The 14128-nt window shown below is 38.3% G+C and overlaps 1 protein-coding gene across 1 annotated transcript; it reads left to right on the top strand.

The window, feature by feature from the left end:
- Positions 1 to 784: 784 nt before the first annotated feature.
- On the top strand, positions 785 to 13599 carry LOC143892578 (uncharacterized). The gene is made up of 6 exons (XM_077397302.1): positions 785 to 967; positions 1052 to 1091; positions 1209 to 1289; positions 3115 to 3304; positions 12226 to 12493; positions 13186 to 13599. Exons 1-6 carry the CDS (start codon positions 911 to 913, stop codon positions 13399 to 13401), a joined length of 852 nt encoding a protein of 283 aa, XP_077253417.1. The 5' UTR covers positions 785 to 910; the 3' UTR covers positions 13402 to 13599.
- Positions 13600 to 14128: the final 529 nt, after the last annotated feature.

The raw sequence follows: 14128 nt of genomic DNA, 5'->3' as shown, positions 1-14128 counted from the left end.
CAACAAGCATAGGCTATGCCTTGAAATTCTTCTCAACCCAAGCCGAATGGGTTGGCCTGACCCAAATTGCATCCCTAATATGATCATTATCTACATCTCGGGTTGGGCCCGACCCGGATTGTTATACGGAAAAGATTTTTCGGGCACATCCTATCCGCATCACAGCTAGAGCTGGAAAAAAGTGACCCAGACCTGCGGGTCCACCTAGCCCTCCCGTAATTTACGGGTCTGGGCCAGTATGGGTCCCATCAAAATTGGGCCGGGCCGGGTGGGTGCCCGTAAAAACCGAGGAATCATGTTTAGGTCCTATAAAAGAAGTTTTCACTTTGAAAGCTAATAAAAGAAGACAAAGCGTGACGTCAATGTTGAAAACTAGGAAAAAGACCATTTGGATCATCGTATTTTATTTCTTGCCCATCTTCTTTCATATCTACGGGAGGACGTTTTTTTTGGTCCAATAAAAAATGATTCTATCATTGATGTATCAGCAACTCAATGACCTGCGTGTCCACCCGCCCATGAGAGAGGGGTGCAGGTCAGGTCCGTACCACCCGGACCCATACGGGTTGGGTGAAATGCCCACCCGTTTGTCTGGTCTGATCGAGGCCCAGCAAGTGATCCCGACTTTGTTTTCCCTTTCGCGTACTGTGAGTTTTGAGTTTACCGAATAAAAGCTCTAATTTAAAGGGGCGAGAGTAGAAAAAATAGGGGCGATTATTATAAAAGTTTTTGGTTAAGACCCGAAAATAAGGTCGGTGACTTGGTGGAGAGAGCGAGAGCGAGAGAGAGAGAGAGAGATAAAAAGAGGGGTTTGTTGAGAGAGAGAGAGCTATTGCTGAGAAGAGAAGAAAAGAGAGAGCTGTGTCTGAAGAGAGAAAAAAAAACCTTTGGATCTTAATCCGAAGAAAAGATGATGTCGAGCGGCTACACAAGTCTCGACAACCAAAAGATCTCCGAATCTGTACCTGTAATCCCCCCCTCCTTTCATTTGATCTTTTTTTTCTTCTTCTTCTACTGAAAGATCTCACCTCATTGATTTACGTTTTTGTAGGCGGTCTCAGGTCCAGATCATGTCTCCGTCAAATTCACAGGTTAGGGTTTTGCTTTCTTATTCTCCGTCAAACAGAACTCCGTTTTCTTGATTTCGTAATCTTCTTTTGGAATTTCTATTCATTCATCTGTTTGACGATTTTTTTTTATGGATTCAGACTCGACTCTTCAAACATTTCCCCCTTCCGAAGCTCAGGGGAAGATCTCTGGAGCCTTTCGCCCTCCTCGCGATGCGGATGGTATTTATGCATTTCTTTTTAGTCCTTTTGTTTTCTTTTTTATTTTTCTATAATATTGATAGAGATCTGATGTTTAGACCTAAGATTTTGCAAAGGATGACACATATATACGTCTCGCCAATAAGTAAAAAAAATTTAAGCAGTTCTTGGAAACTATTGCAGATCCTGAATTTCTACAACGCGAAAACGTACGTACGGTCTCCATTATCTTCTGCTGTTGTCTCGTTATTTAATAATTTAACTTTGGTCCATTACAATTGCAAGGCATGTGCTTTTAGGAATCACTATGTGGTGATACGAGTTTTTTTTTTTTTTCTGTTCAATATGTGGTCATTCCTTATCTTTCTTAACATTCTGTTTGTGACCAAATGGTATAGAACGCTAATAATACCTAAATGGTATAGAACGCCTCAGTACTCGTCGTATTTGGTTTGGTATTGCTACCGCACATGATTTCGAGAGTCATGATGATATTACTGAAGAACGTCTTTATCAGAACATTTTTGCTTCTCACTTCCTTGGATGTTTTGTACCCGACTTTGGATGACCCATAGGAAATAAAAAAGAGATGAAAGACACTCATTTATCTCTTATAATGTGATTGCGTGCATCCATAGGGATTAGTCGGGATACCCTATGTCATAAAATAAAAAATTTGTGTAGTATGTTTTCTCTGATACTAGAGTTTGCAAAAAGCAGGGACAAACTGCGAACCTGGTTCATGGTACACCTCCTCTCTGTTAGTTTGCCACAAAAGAAAGAAGACATAAAAAATGAATTAACTAAAAGATTAATGCGTATTGGATTTGATTAGCATATTAATCTGGCCATTGACTCCCACCTTTCTTCTTTCATGGCAGACCAGGAAGGCAGTTTTTTCTCTTAACCTTGTTTGTGGTGGGTGTATTTAGCTCCTTTGTTGGGATTATATTATGGATTCCCCCATGGTCCTATGGATCACTATTTCAACACATCCAGCATCAATCGCCGACTCGCCCAATTCGACGCCCTTTTAACCCGGTTTTTGTCCTACTTCACATTTTGCCTTACGAAATGAACATAAAATCCGTTGATTTTCTCGAGTTATGACCACTTCGAGCGAGTACTTGGCCGCATCGTGTCGAATTGACTAGGATTTGCTTTGGTTGTCAATCCAATCCATGAAGGATTAGCCCATACAATTGACTAAATTGTAGATTTGATTAATGGTGAAGAGTTGTCATTTCTTATCTGTATGCATTTTGAGGTGAAGGAATTGGTAGATACATGAGCGAGGGAGGGTATATCAAGATTATTTTTATGAATTTTGAGGTGAATGAATCGGTAGATGCATTAGCAAGGGAGGGTACAGCAAGATTAGAATTGCATATTAGGTAACTTATGCCTCTGTTCTAACAATTTTACCTTTTTAGTAGAAATTTTGTAACTTATTCGAGAAAAACCCTAAGTAAGTCTTTCTAAAGAGTTTGGTTACTCTAGTCATTAGACTAAAGATTTATTACAAAGCAACGTAAGAACTGATTAAAGATAGGATAGAGGGTTGTAGTAAAATCAACCAAAAAAAGATCACCACCATGGATTAAAAATCTGGTTTCTGGGTATGACTTGGGGATAGGAGGGTACCAAAGTCAACGTATCTCTCCATTCCTCTCCACATATGTCCTGTTATTTGATTTTTCAAAAATATGGTGTTTGATTCATTAATGAAAGTTACATAACTATATGATTTATGACTATTATTTGTTGCTAAGTTTAACATATGCAGTTATTCTTTCAACTTTTAGTTTTTTGTTGTAACTGTGAATTCAAATTGGATGATCTACAGATACATTCTCCAAACCAGCTCCTGGTAGTTCTGAAGAATCACAGCCAACTGGTTGGATGCGAACATTCACAGTTGCAGCTTACAAGCCATACTTCGACGTAGACACTTCAGATGTCTTGGAAAGGATTAAAGACTCACTTTTTCCATTTAAAGGAAGCTTTTCTGAAAAAACAGCTGACAATCCAGACTTGTAAGTTTGTTGTATTACCATAGTATACTTGGATTTTTCATTGATTGATTAACATGTTTATCCCCTGACTGTTGCCTTGTCATGAATACGCTCCTGTTTCAATCTGAGTAAATGTAAGAATTAATAGTTGCTTTGGTGTTTATTTTTCTGCTTTACTGTACCCAATGTTTTATCCGTTGACTGTTGCTTTGTCATGAATACTTAATATTTGCTTCTTTCTAACCAATCTCTCTATAGTCACTCTGATGATAATTTTCTTTTTATTAAAATAGAAATACCCTTTGCACTTCTGTTATTATTGTTATTGCCATTATATATTATATAACAGCCTTCCTTATCCCTCTTGCTAGGGGATTACTATGTACACAGGCAAGCACTTAGCAATCATAAAGACTCGGGCAAATTGTGTGCGTGCGTGTGTGTGTGTGTGGGGGGGGGGGGGGGGGGGGGGGCGCACCACAAATACAGAGGAGTTCATTTTATAATTCGCTCTTCATAAAAAGTGTATATTTAGTGATTAGTATGTTAGATGCAGTATTATTGTATTTGCATGTAAGATTATTTTTTAATCTTAATTTTCATATTAGTTTACCAACATATAAGGTTTTAATATACCTCACCGTTTTCATCTGCTATGTAATTATACTTATGTATATAGTGAGGTGTGTGGCAGAAATCTGCTTGATGGATTTTCATATAAATTATATATTTAGTGAAGAAGAAAGGTATATATTTAGTGATCATTACATTTAGATGCAATATGTCTAGTTGATGAATCACACCTCTGTGAAGAAAAAAAGAAGATCATATTACATTGTTTTATCTTAATTTGCATATTAGATTACCAACATATGAGCTTTTAGTATACCTCACTTTTTCCATATGTTGTGTAATTATACTCTCTCTCTCTCTCTCTCTCTCTCTATATATATATATATATATATATATATATATATATATATATATATATATATGAGGAAAGTGTTGGTGAGCTTAAGCTCACCAAACTTATGGTGAGCTTAAGCGCCCAATCACATTGGGGCCTACTTTGTTAGGATGATCCAAAGCATTCATTTGAAAGGCCCTTACATAGATGGGGTGTGTACCAAAAATCAGCTCCATAGGATCATCCTAACCCATCCATTTGTAGAGGTCAAAATGGACAGACATTATTTGTCCACAAATCTGCCCATTTTTGTCCTCCACAAATGGATGGGTTAGGATGATCCTATGGAGCTGATTTTTGGTACACACCCTATCTATGATAGGGCATTGCAAATGAATGGTTTGGATCACCACAGAAAATGTGGGACCCATGTGATTGGGGCGCTTAAGCTCACCATAAGTTTGGTGAGCTTAAGCTCACCAACACTTTCCTCTCTCTCTCTCTCTCTCTCTATATATATATATATATATATATATATATATATATATATATATATATATATATATATATATATCGGAAAAGTGTTGCTACTCGGTCTTGTAGCTAAGCTTATCTACTCGGTCGGGTTAAATACAGTGGGGGCCTACATTGTTTGGGTGATCTAAACCATTCATTTGAAAGTCCCTTACCTGAATAGGGTGTCCACAAAAAATCAAACCCATAGGATGATCCTAACCCATCCAACAGTGGAGGGAAAAATGGGTTGTGCGACACACACACACACACATACTAGTAAAACACCCCGTGCGATGCACGGGCCGACAAAGAACTGTACGGACCACATCATAGGTTGATCCAAACCGTCCATGTGATGGAACACAATAGAAATAGGTTGTGCCCGTAAAATCATTTCCATAGGCTGATCCTAGCCCTCCAATCTATAGAGGTTTCCATAATATGTTGTGCCTCTTAAGGTGCCCGGAATTCGTCAATATTTTGAAAGGCGTCCTGAATCCGTAGTATTATGTAATATGTTCACAAAAATCCGTAGTATTATGTAACATATGTACCCAATCCGTAATTTTGCGTAGTGACTTTGTCCACTTTTTTTTTTACAAAAGTTTTTATTACAAAAGCATAAAGGAGGGGGGTAGGATTGAAATTATGTGGCTTTAATGGGTGCCTTTGTTAAAAAGCATAAAGGAGGGGGTAGGATTGAAAATATGTGGGTTGAAGGGTGCCTTTGCTAAAAAAAGTCAAAAAAAGTGATGTGTAATTCTATTAGAATTTTTGGAGAAATTCAAATAATTGTCTTCTTTTCTCTTCTGTCATATAGTATATACTAGTAAAAAACCCCGTGCGATGCACGGGCCGACAAAGAACTGTATAGACCACATCATAGGTTGATCCAAACTGTCCATGTGATGGCACACAACATCAATACGTTGTGCCCGTAAAATCATTTCCATAGGCTGATCCTAGCCCTCCAATCTATAAAGGTTTCCATAATTTGTTGTTCCTCTTCAGGTGCCCGGAATTCGTAAATATGTTTAAAGGTGTCCTGAATTCATAATATCCTCAAAAAATTCATAAGGATTTCGTAATTGTCATATATCGATACCTCATCTTTGTAGTTTTTTCCGTAATTGTCATATACAGGTACCCGTTTCGGTACTTTTTCCGTAATTTTGCGACTTTCAAGCACTCTTTCCGTAATTTTCCTCCAAGTACGTACTGATTATTATTGCCTTTGTCCACTTTTTTTATTCAAAAAACATAAAGGAGGGGGGTAGGATTGAAATTATGTGGCTTTAATGGGTGCCTTTGTTAAAAAGCATAAAGGAGGCGGTATGATTGAAAATATGTGGGTTGAATGGGTGCCTTTGTTAAAGAAAGTAAAAAAAAGTGATGTGCAATTCTCTTAGAATTTTGGGAGAAATTCAAATAATTCTCTCCTTTTCTCTTCTGCTATAATGAAACGATATTTAGTGATTAGTACATTTAGATGCAATATTATTGTATTTCCATGGCCGTCTACAACCCAAGAAGTTTCTTGAATGGCTTAGTGCCATTGAGAAGTTCTTTGATTATAAGGAGACACCCGAAAGCCAATGTGCCAAGTTTGTAGCTACGAAATGCGTCGCTACGCTTCGACATTGTGGAATAAAGTTCAAGAGATGATATTTGGCCTCTTTTTTTTTGAATGGTATTTGACCTCTTTAATGCTCGAAGTACCTTCATGTGGATAATGAATCAAGTCCTTCATGTCCATCCAAAACCAAAACGTTTCCGTTTCTGAGGCGATCAAAATCAAAACCGAAATCGGAATTTAAAACCTTGGGTGCGAGGAGGATGCCATTGTCAAGGAGGTTGAAGTTTCTATAAAGATTTATTCTCTTTAGAGGTCGAGGGTTGCCTAATACCTGATCAAGTTGACTTTGGTGTGATTGGTGATTCAGATAGATATTTTTGAGAGAAGCGCTTAGACAAAGAGGAGATCAGGCCTGGTCTGTTTTCTTTGGATAGAGACTGTGCTTCAGGGATGGACGGTTTTTGCCTCACCTTATTCCAGTGTTGTTGGGAAACAATGAAAGAAGATCTCCTTGCCATGTTTAAGGCTGTCTTTGATGGGATGATACTAGATAAAGAGCACGAGCAGTACTTTCTACTTTTACCGTGTTGATCCCTAAAGTTGATTGGCGTAGATAAAGTTTCGGATTTCCGACCGATTAGTTTAGTGAGTTGTAGTTACAAGGTGTTGGCTAAAGTTTTAGTGGATAGGCTGATTTTTTAATTTATTTTTTTTGCAGTGTCATTTCCTCACCAATCCGCTTTTATCCATGGGCATCAGATTCTGGATGGTGCTTTGATAGCTAATGAGGTGGTGGATTACTATTCCAGGAATGACCGTTGGGACTTAGTGTGCAAATTGGATATGGATAAGCATATGATAGAGGAGAATGAGAATGCTTGGATTATCTTTTGGGTCATATGGGATTTAGAACTAGGTGGCAACCATAGATGATCAAATGTGTCTCTTTAGCTTGGTTCTCCATTTTGATTAATGGCTCTCCCAAAGGGTTTTCCAAATCATCTCGAGGCTTGAGACAGGGTGACCCGCTATCCCCATTTCTGCTCACATTAATCGCAAAAGCGCTAAGTAGGATGCTTGATTGGAAGTCACCCACCTTTAGTTTGTTGAAAATACCCTAATCTTTACTAAGGCCGATGAAGAAAAAGTGTTGAAATTAAAGCCATGCGATGATGTTATTAAGTGATTACTGGGCAAAGGTCTAACTTTAGAAAGTCGAAGGCGCTTGGCATTCACCAGAGGAGAGGGATATATTTGCATATTTACTAGGGTGATCTGTGGACCAATTCCCAACTAGCTATCTAGGGTTGCCATTATTCGAGGGGAGACCTAAGAACAAGGTGTGGGACACGGTTACTGAAAGTTGGAAAAAAGGGTTTCCTCTTGGAAGCGAAATCTTATTTCGCTAGGGGGCAGGATCATTCCCATATAGGCGGTGCTAGCAAATCTTCCTGTCTACTTCTGGCGTTTTAGATGCCTAATAGGAGTGATTAAGCATATTGAGCAGCTCTAGAAGAACTTTCTGTGGGGAGACTCGGAGGAGAAGAGGAAGATCCATCTGGTTGGCTGAGAGGAGGTTTGTAAACATTTGAAAGCTGGCGGATTAGGTTTCCGAAACCTAAGAGGTATGAGTAAAGCCTTGTTTGGAAAATGACAGTGGAGGTAATGGGGAGGACAAGCGTCATCTTTGGACCCGAGTTATAGAGAACAATTATGGGGTTGGCCAAGGTAATTGGTGCTCTGATGATCAGTATAAAAGCAGTGGATTGACAGTGTTGAGGGATATCCTGAGACCAAAGCATAAATTTCTAGAGAGGATCATACAGATTCTACAAGGGACACGATTATATTTTGCAGGAATAGATGGTGTAGAGAGACATCTATGATGGAGATGTATCCTTATCTTTTTGTTTTGGCCTCTAATAAATATACTTTCATCCAAGATTATGTTGTGTGGATTGGGGGGCAGATCTCTTGAAGGGTTAACTTCGAGCATAACTTCTTCGGTAGAGAGATTGACAAGGTAGCTGCGTTCTTGATCACTATCTAATCCAATTTCATTAAGAAGGGAGCGACAAAAGGGTTTGGATCTGGAACTCCTTAGCATTAAGTCATTCTATCTCCATATTTTCCTAGCTCACCATTCTCGTGGATCTTCGGAATTTGTCATATCACGGCACAGCCTAGAGTATGCACGTTTGGATGGACTGCTTTTCTAAGCAAGATAATGACGATGGACCATCTGTGTAACTGTGAGATGTTAATAGTCGACCATTGCGCCCTCTCTATGGAAGATAAGGAATCTGTATATCATATTTTCATTCAGTGCATGATGTTTGGAGTTGCATTCTTAGGAGATTTGGAGTTTCATGAGTTTTCCCTTCTTGCTTTGCGGATTTACAGGATTGTTGGTCCTTTGCCCCTGGCTTACAAAACGGAGATGGTTATGGAAGGTGGTATTATTGGCAACTACACGGGTCATTTGGAAGGAGAGAAATATTTGTATAGTCAGAAACTCTTTTAAAGGCCCGTATTACATTTTCATGAAGGTCATATCGCTTTCTATCATGTGGGTGAAGTCTTTGTCATGCTTTAAGTTTATTTTCAGTTGTGATTTAAGGCGACATTGGAGGGAGATTTTCTTTAAGGAGTGAGGTGATCACCCCTACGAGAAGACGGTCACCTCCTGATCCAGGTAATGTTAAGCTCAATTTTGATACCTTTGACTAGGTGGACCTTTTCCATTCCCATTGGAGTCAATGATTCAAACCAGGCGGAAGTATCAGCAGTCTCACAAGGTATCAAACTCATAGAGAGCAGAGATTTGGGTCTGGTGATCGTGGAAGGAGATTCCTTCAATGTCATCATGTGGTTGGAGAGGAGTCCTCACCCTTGGAGTTTCACTGATGCCATTGAAGACATATATTCTGGACCGCATTGAGGGGTGTTCAATTCTTTTCCAGCATGTTAGAAGAGAAGATCTGCAAGATCTGCTGATAATGATGCAAATCAGTGTATCAAAACCATGGTTTTAAATTTCGACTGAAATCCGAGATTTCAGATTTCGGTGGGGGACCGAAACCGAAATTTTCCGAAATTTCGCCATTTTTCAGTCCGAAATTTCGTTTAAATGCCATTATTTATTTTTAAAAAAAGTGTTCCAAAATTTCGGAATTTCGGTCCTGAATTTCGAACCAAATTACCAAATTTCGGATTTCGCCGAAATTTCGGTTTTCGGTGGGGTCCGAAACGGTTACCGAAACCGAAATTTTAAACCATGATCAAAACACGGATGCCGGTCAAAATGCGGCCGAAGAAAATCCTAGTCGACTTGGCACGATGTGTTCGAGTACTTGGTTGACGCAGTCATAGCTTGGGAGAGTCAAAGGAGTATTTGTTGACTTTGTAGGAAAAAACGCGGAACACGGCAAAAATAAAAAGGAGTCGACTCAGGGGAGTTTTAAAATTTTGATGCAGATAAGTTGGCCCGTGCTGGAGTGGATATGACTCGGCTGGAGATATTCAACTTCCTTCTTGATGTTTTTGCTGGGCTCTATATAGTTTGCATGGCTTCTCTTTTCTTTTCTCTTGTACAGTTGTATTGACCACCTCAGTTGTTGGCTTTCCCTTTCTCGTTTTTTACTAATTAAAATCATCATCATTAAAAGAATTATTGACTTTTCGGTACATTTCTTAATCTAAAATAAATTAAATGTAAGAAATTTCTATCTAATTAACTTAATTAATTTTTAGGACTAATCACTTATTTGTTGCTATAATTTAATTACCATCCCCTTGCATCACTATGTATCTTCAAGAATGTGTTGGGGGGGCCTATGTGGATAGAGGACTTTTCTAATGTCATATCTTCGGTATTAAAGTTGAGTTCTGGTCCTTGGTAATTAGCTATGATGTAGCCGACGCTTTGAATTTGTTAACTTACCAACTTCGTAAGTTAACATGGTATCAGAGCCAAAGGTCTCGAGTTCAAACCTCCCGAATAGCAAAAACCCACATGCAATGGTCGGCCCAAAGTGGGACCACATGTGCCACGTGTTTGCCAAGTGGGCCACACGTGCGGGGGAGTGTTAAAAAGTATAAAAGATAATAATGCCTTTCTCCAACATCTTAAGCTTTTGGAGAAGTTGGCAAGTTAACAGAATTTTCTGCGGCCTGTCTGCACTTGTCTACCTGTATTGACACTCCTTTTGACACTTGTAAATGTACTACTAGAACTATCAGACTTAATGTGGGCGTGTCGAGACATTATTGTTTCATGTCAAATACCATTTATTATCAAACATAGTGTTTGCCTCTTCTTTTATTATTAACTCTTATTTTATTATTAACCATTCTTTAACTAATACTTGTTGATGCCGTTAAAAAAAACTAATATTTGTTGTTATCCTTCCTCCCCTAAACTTAAAACACTATACAAGCACTTCTTCAAATATTTTATTCATTGTATCCTATTGGCGTCTCTTTCTCGATGCATAGACTGAAGATAGATTGATGAACACACTGTTATTTGATTATCTAATGTTTCTTTGAGACTTATAGTTTAATCCTAAGATTTACTGCTTTGCTAAATGAATACCATATTTATTTTGTTGCTAATTATGATTAGTAATTTTATACATAAGTATGTGTATCGGCGTGTCTCCATTTCTAGATTTTTCGGGGTTGCCGTGTCAGACACCTCGTATCCGACACACGAATCCATCTACACAGATCGAAGGTAATTAGCATGCACAATTTTGGCAATATGGGATTCGTGTGGTCGTGTGGTCAATTGGCCCAGGTCTCGATCTCGAGCACCTTCCATGAAATGCCAATAGAGTGGTGGACTGATTCTGCAAAGTACTAGATAGGATTGTGCTGCATATTGATAAAAAAAACTCCCAATTTTGTAGCCTTTTTAATTTTTGATCGCATTACTTTTCCGATGTCTGTATGGCTAGAGCCCTTGGATTTATATGTTTTTACAATTTCTTATTTCCCTTTGATCTTGACTCTTGAGGTTTCATAAGTTTCCCGTGTGTGTGTGTGTGTGTGTGTGTGTGTGTGTGTGTGTGTCAGAGAGAGAGAGAGAGAGAGAGAGAGAGAGAGAGAGACCTTTTAAGTGTTAACCCACAATTTGTGTGGAAATGGGGGTCACTTTCCCTGAATCCCCATGCATAATGTGGTTTGATCTCATATCCAGTCACAGCAAGGTAAATTTGGGTTTTGGCTTGGAAGCAGATTCATGTTCTCAAGACATTTGAAGTTGCTTTTCTTTTCTTACGCTTTTTCCTTTTTTTGTATATTCATTATTTATGAAACCTTTGAAAGGTCAAGTGTTCTTTATTAATCTGCATATCTTGTATACTGTTTAATTGCTTCAAGAGTCTCACTATTTAATTTTCTTAAACCTGCCGTCTTAGCTGTGCTTGGCTTTTGCTTTTGTAGTCAATAGCAGTAACAAAATCAAAATTTTGATTTTCAGCCTATTAGGTTTGACAATCACTCAGAAATTATTCCTTTGAGATTGGATATTGTTTAGAAGCATTATTGTTAACAAAAATAATCGAAGTAAGAAATAAATGAATATTTGTTTCGAGTTTAGGTGACTGTGTGAAATAAATTTTACCATTGCTTAAAATGGTATTTCATAGTCTGCATTTTGTTCGCCTTCTGGATACAAGCACACAGTCCTGCTTCCATAATATGGGACATTGCACATAGACATTTGTTCGTATACCTACACATACATGTATGAACATATATGTATTTTAGACACATACATACATGTGCGTGTATGCATGCATTTGGGCAGGGGTGCATGTGTACGTGCATGCACCGTAATATCAATATTTCGATAGTTGGCATATTACTTTATTAATATGATTTATGGCCATGCTGCACCCTTTTTATGCGATTATAAATGAGTGTTGTGTTTGGCAGGTATGGGCCATTCTGGATATGCACTACCTTAATTTTTGTAGCAGCAGCTATTGGCACATTTGTCACCTATTTGGCGCACAAGCTGCAGAAGAAAGATTGGGACTATGACATAAACTTGGTTACATGGTCGGCTGGTTTGTTCTATGGCTATGTTACAATTGTTCCCCTTGGCTTGTATATTCTTCTTAAATACTTCTCAGCACCGTCCGGGCTTGTCCAGCTTTGGTGTCTATATGGATACTCTCTCTTTGTATTCATTCCTGCTTCAGTAAGTTCTCACAATTTAGCTCTCTCAACAGCATATATATTTGATTTTAAACAATTATAGATGCTCAATTGGTTTTGCTGTCTTTTGCTTGATTGCGCACAATTTCAATGAACAGCAATTTTGTGAAGTAGACACAGGAACTTTGTTGATGCGTTCTTTTAAACATTATCCTCGAACCGTATTATGGACTTGAAAGTCAACTTGCTCGGTAATTTGACTGTGATATGGATGATAAATAAAGTTTTTGTTAACCTTGGGCAAAGAATTTGCACTAAACAAGTCAAGGTTTGAAGGCATTGACTGTAGGGGTGCAATTTGGGTCAGGTCGGGTTGGGCTTTTGCTAAAAAAATGAATTAGAATTAACCCGAGGTTTTATGTTACAAGCTCAACAAAAATTCCCAAAAATTGACCCGAGTCGCACCCCTAATTGACCATCACTGACTAAATTTGTTTGATATTGTCTCTCTTATTGTTGTTATGATAGTAATCTCTTTTCAAAAAATCCAAAAAATCGACCCGAATCACACCCCTAATCGACCATCATTGACCGAAATTGTCTGATAGTGATTGTCTTATTTCTGTTATGATAGTAATCTCTTATTTATTTATTTCGTCGTCTTGCTGAAATTTTCGTGGGTTTTGCTTTTACATCAGGTAAGATTGACTACTTCAATTTTTATGATTTCTGCAGTGTCTATCTGTTGTGCCACTGGAGATCTTTAGGTGGGTGATTGCAGGTATTGCAGGGTTCATGTCAGCGTCCTTTGTCGCCCTTAATCTTCGAAGTCACATCAAATCGGCAGGCGAAAGCTGGTTCCTGATTGTGGCTGGAATCTTTCTATTGCAATTGGCTCTGGCTGCTGTACTAAAGCTCTATTTCTTCACCATAACAGTGGGGAAGGATTAGGAGAGATTGCCTTCATCAGAGAGGTGAAGAGTGTAGATTAATATTCAATAGAGGACAGAGGGAAGAGGGTATAAGTTTGTTGCAATCCAATTGTAGTTCTGTCTTTATTAGGATTTTGCTTGCCAGCACAATTCTCAACTTTGTATTCTTTCAATTTTTGACAAATATTATGACTCATAATAGCCCTTTTCTCTGTCAGTAGCTGACTGTGATATCACTCTTTCTAAACCCTAAACCTTAAACCCTAATCATTTTTAGAATTTTGCAGGCATACCCTTTCGTCTTGAAATTTGAGTACTGATTGAATTTTAAAAAGATTGGTCCTTTTGACGAGCGAAAGGAGAAAACTGATACGATTTGAGAGTTGAGACAAGGAAAGGGGTTGTCCATCAAGAAAACAAGGTCTGCCTATATCAGCCAACTTAATTTATTTACTGTAAAAGAGAGCATATATCAGCTTTTCCCCATTTTGATATCGGCAGACATCACTTTTATTTCAAAATTTCAACCATATCTCCTTTGTTGACAGATTGCCAAATAAAAATGGGGTAAGTGTGGATGACTGAGGCTACATGGATAGAACTCTAAAATGAGGTTTAATGGAAGGACTCAAGGTTTTCTCATTGGCATTTGGTTAAAACTTGAATGGTTTCCATTTGGATCATATGTAGAAGTAACAGCCCCTTTCGTTTTAGCATTCTCCTTTTCAAAATATCCCTTAAAACTG

Source organism: Tasmannia lanceolata, unplaced genomic scaffold (assembly GCF_043159265.1).
Source record: "Tasmannia lanceolata isolate RefF3 unplaced genomic scaffold, GAP_Taslan_0.1 ptg000015l, whole genome shotgun sequence".
Lineage (NCBI taxonomy): Eukaryota > Viridiplantae > Streptophyta > Magnoliopsida > Canellales > Winteraceae > Tasmannia > Tasmannia lanceolata.
Note: the sequence above shows the minus strand (reverse complement) of the source record. Positions and strands in the feature narration are given on the sequence as shown.

Bases quoted from the DNA above. Each gene is read 5' to 3' on its own strand.
- LOC143892578 (XM_077397302.1), top strand. From the start codon at position 911: ATGATGTCGAGCGGCTACACAAGTCTCGACAACCAAAAGATCTCCGAA. The intron at 968-1,051 runs GTAATCCCCCCC...ACGTTTTTGTAG, and splicing joins AGATCTCCGAATCTGTACCT to GCGGTCTCAGGTCCAGATCA. The intron at 1,290-3,114 runs GTATTTATGCAT...GATGATCTACAG, and splicing joins CCCTCCTCGCGATGCGGATG to ATACATTCTCCAAACCAGCT.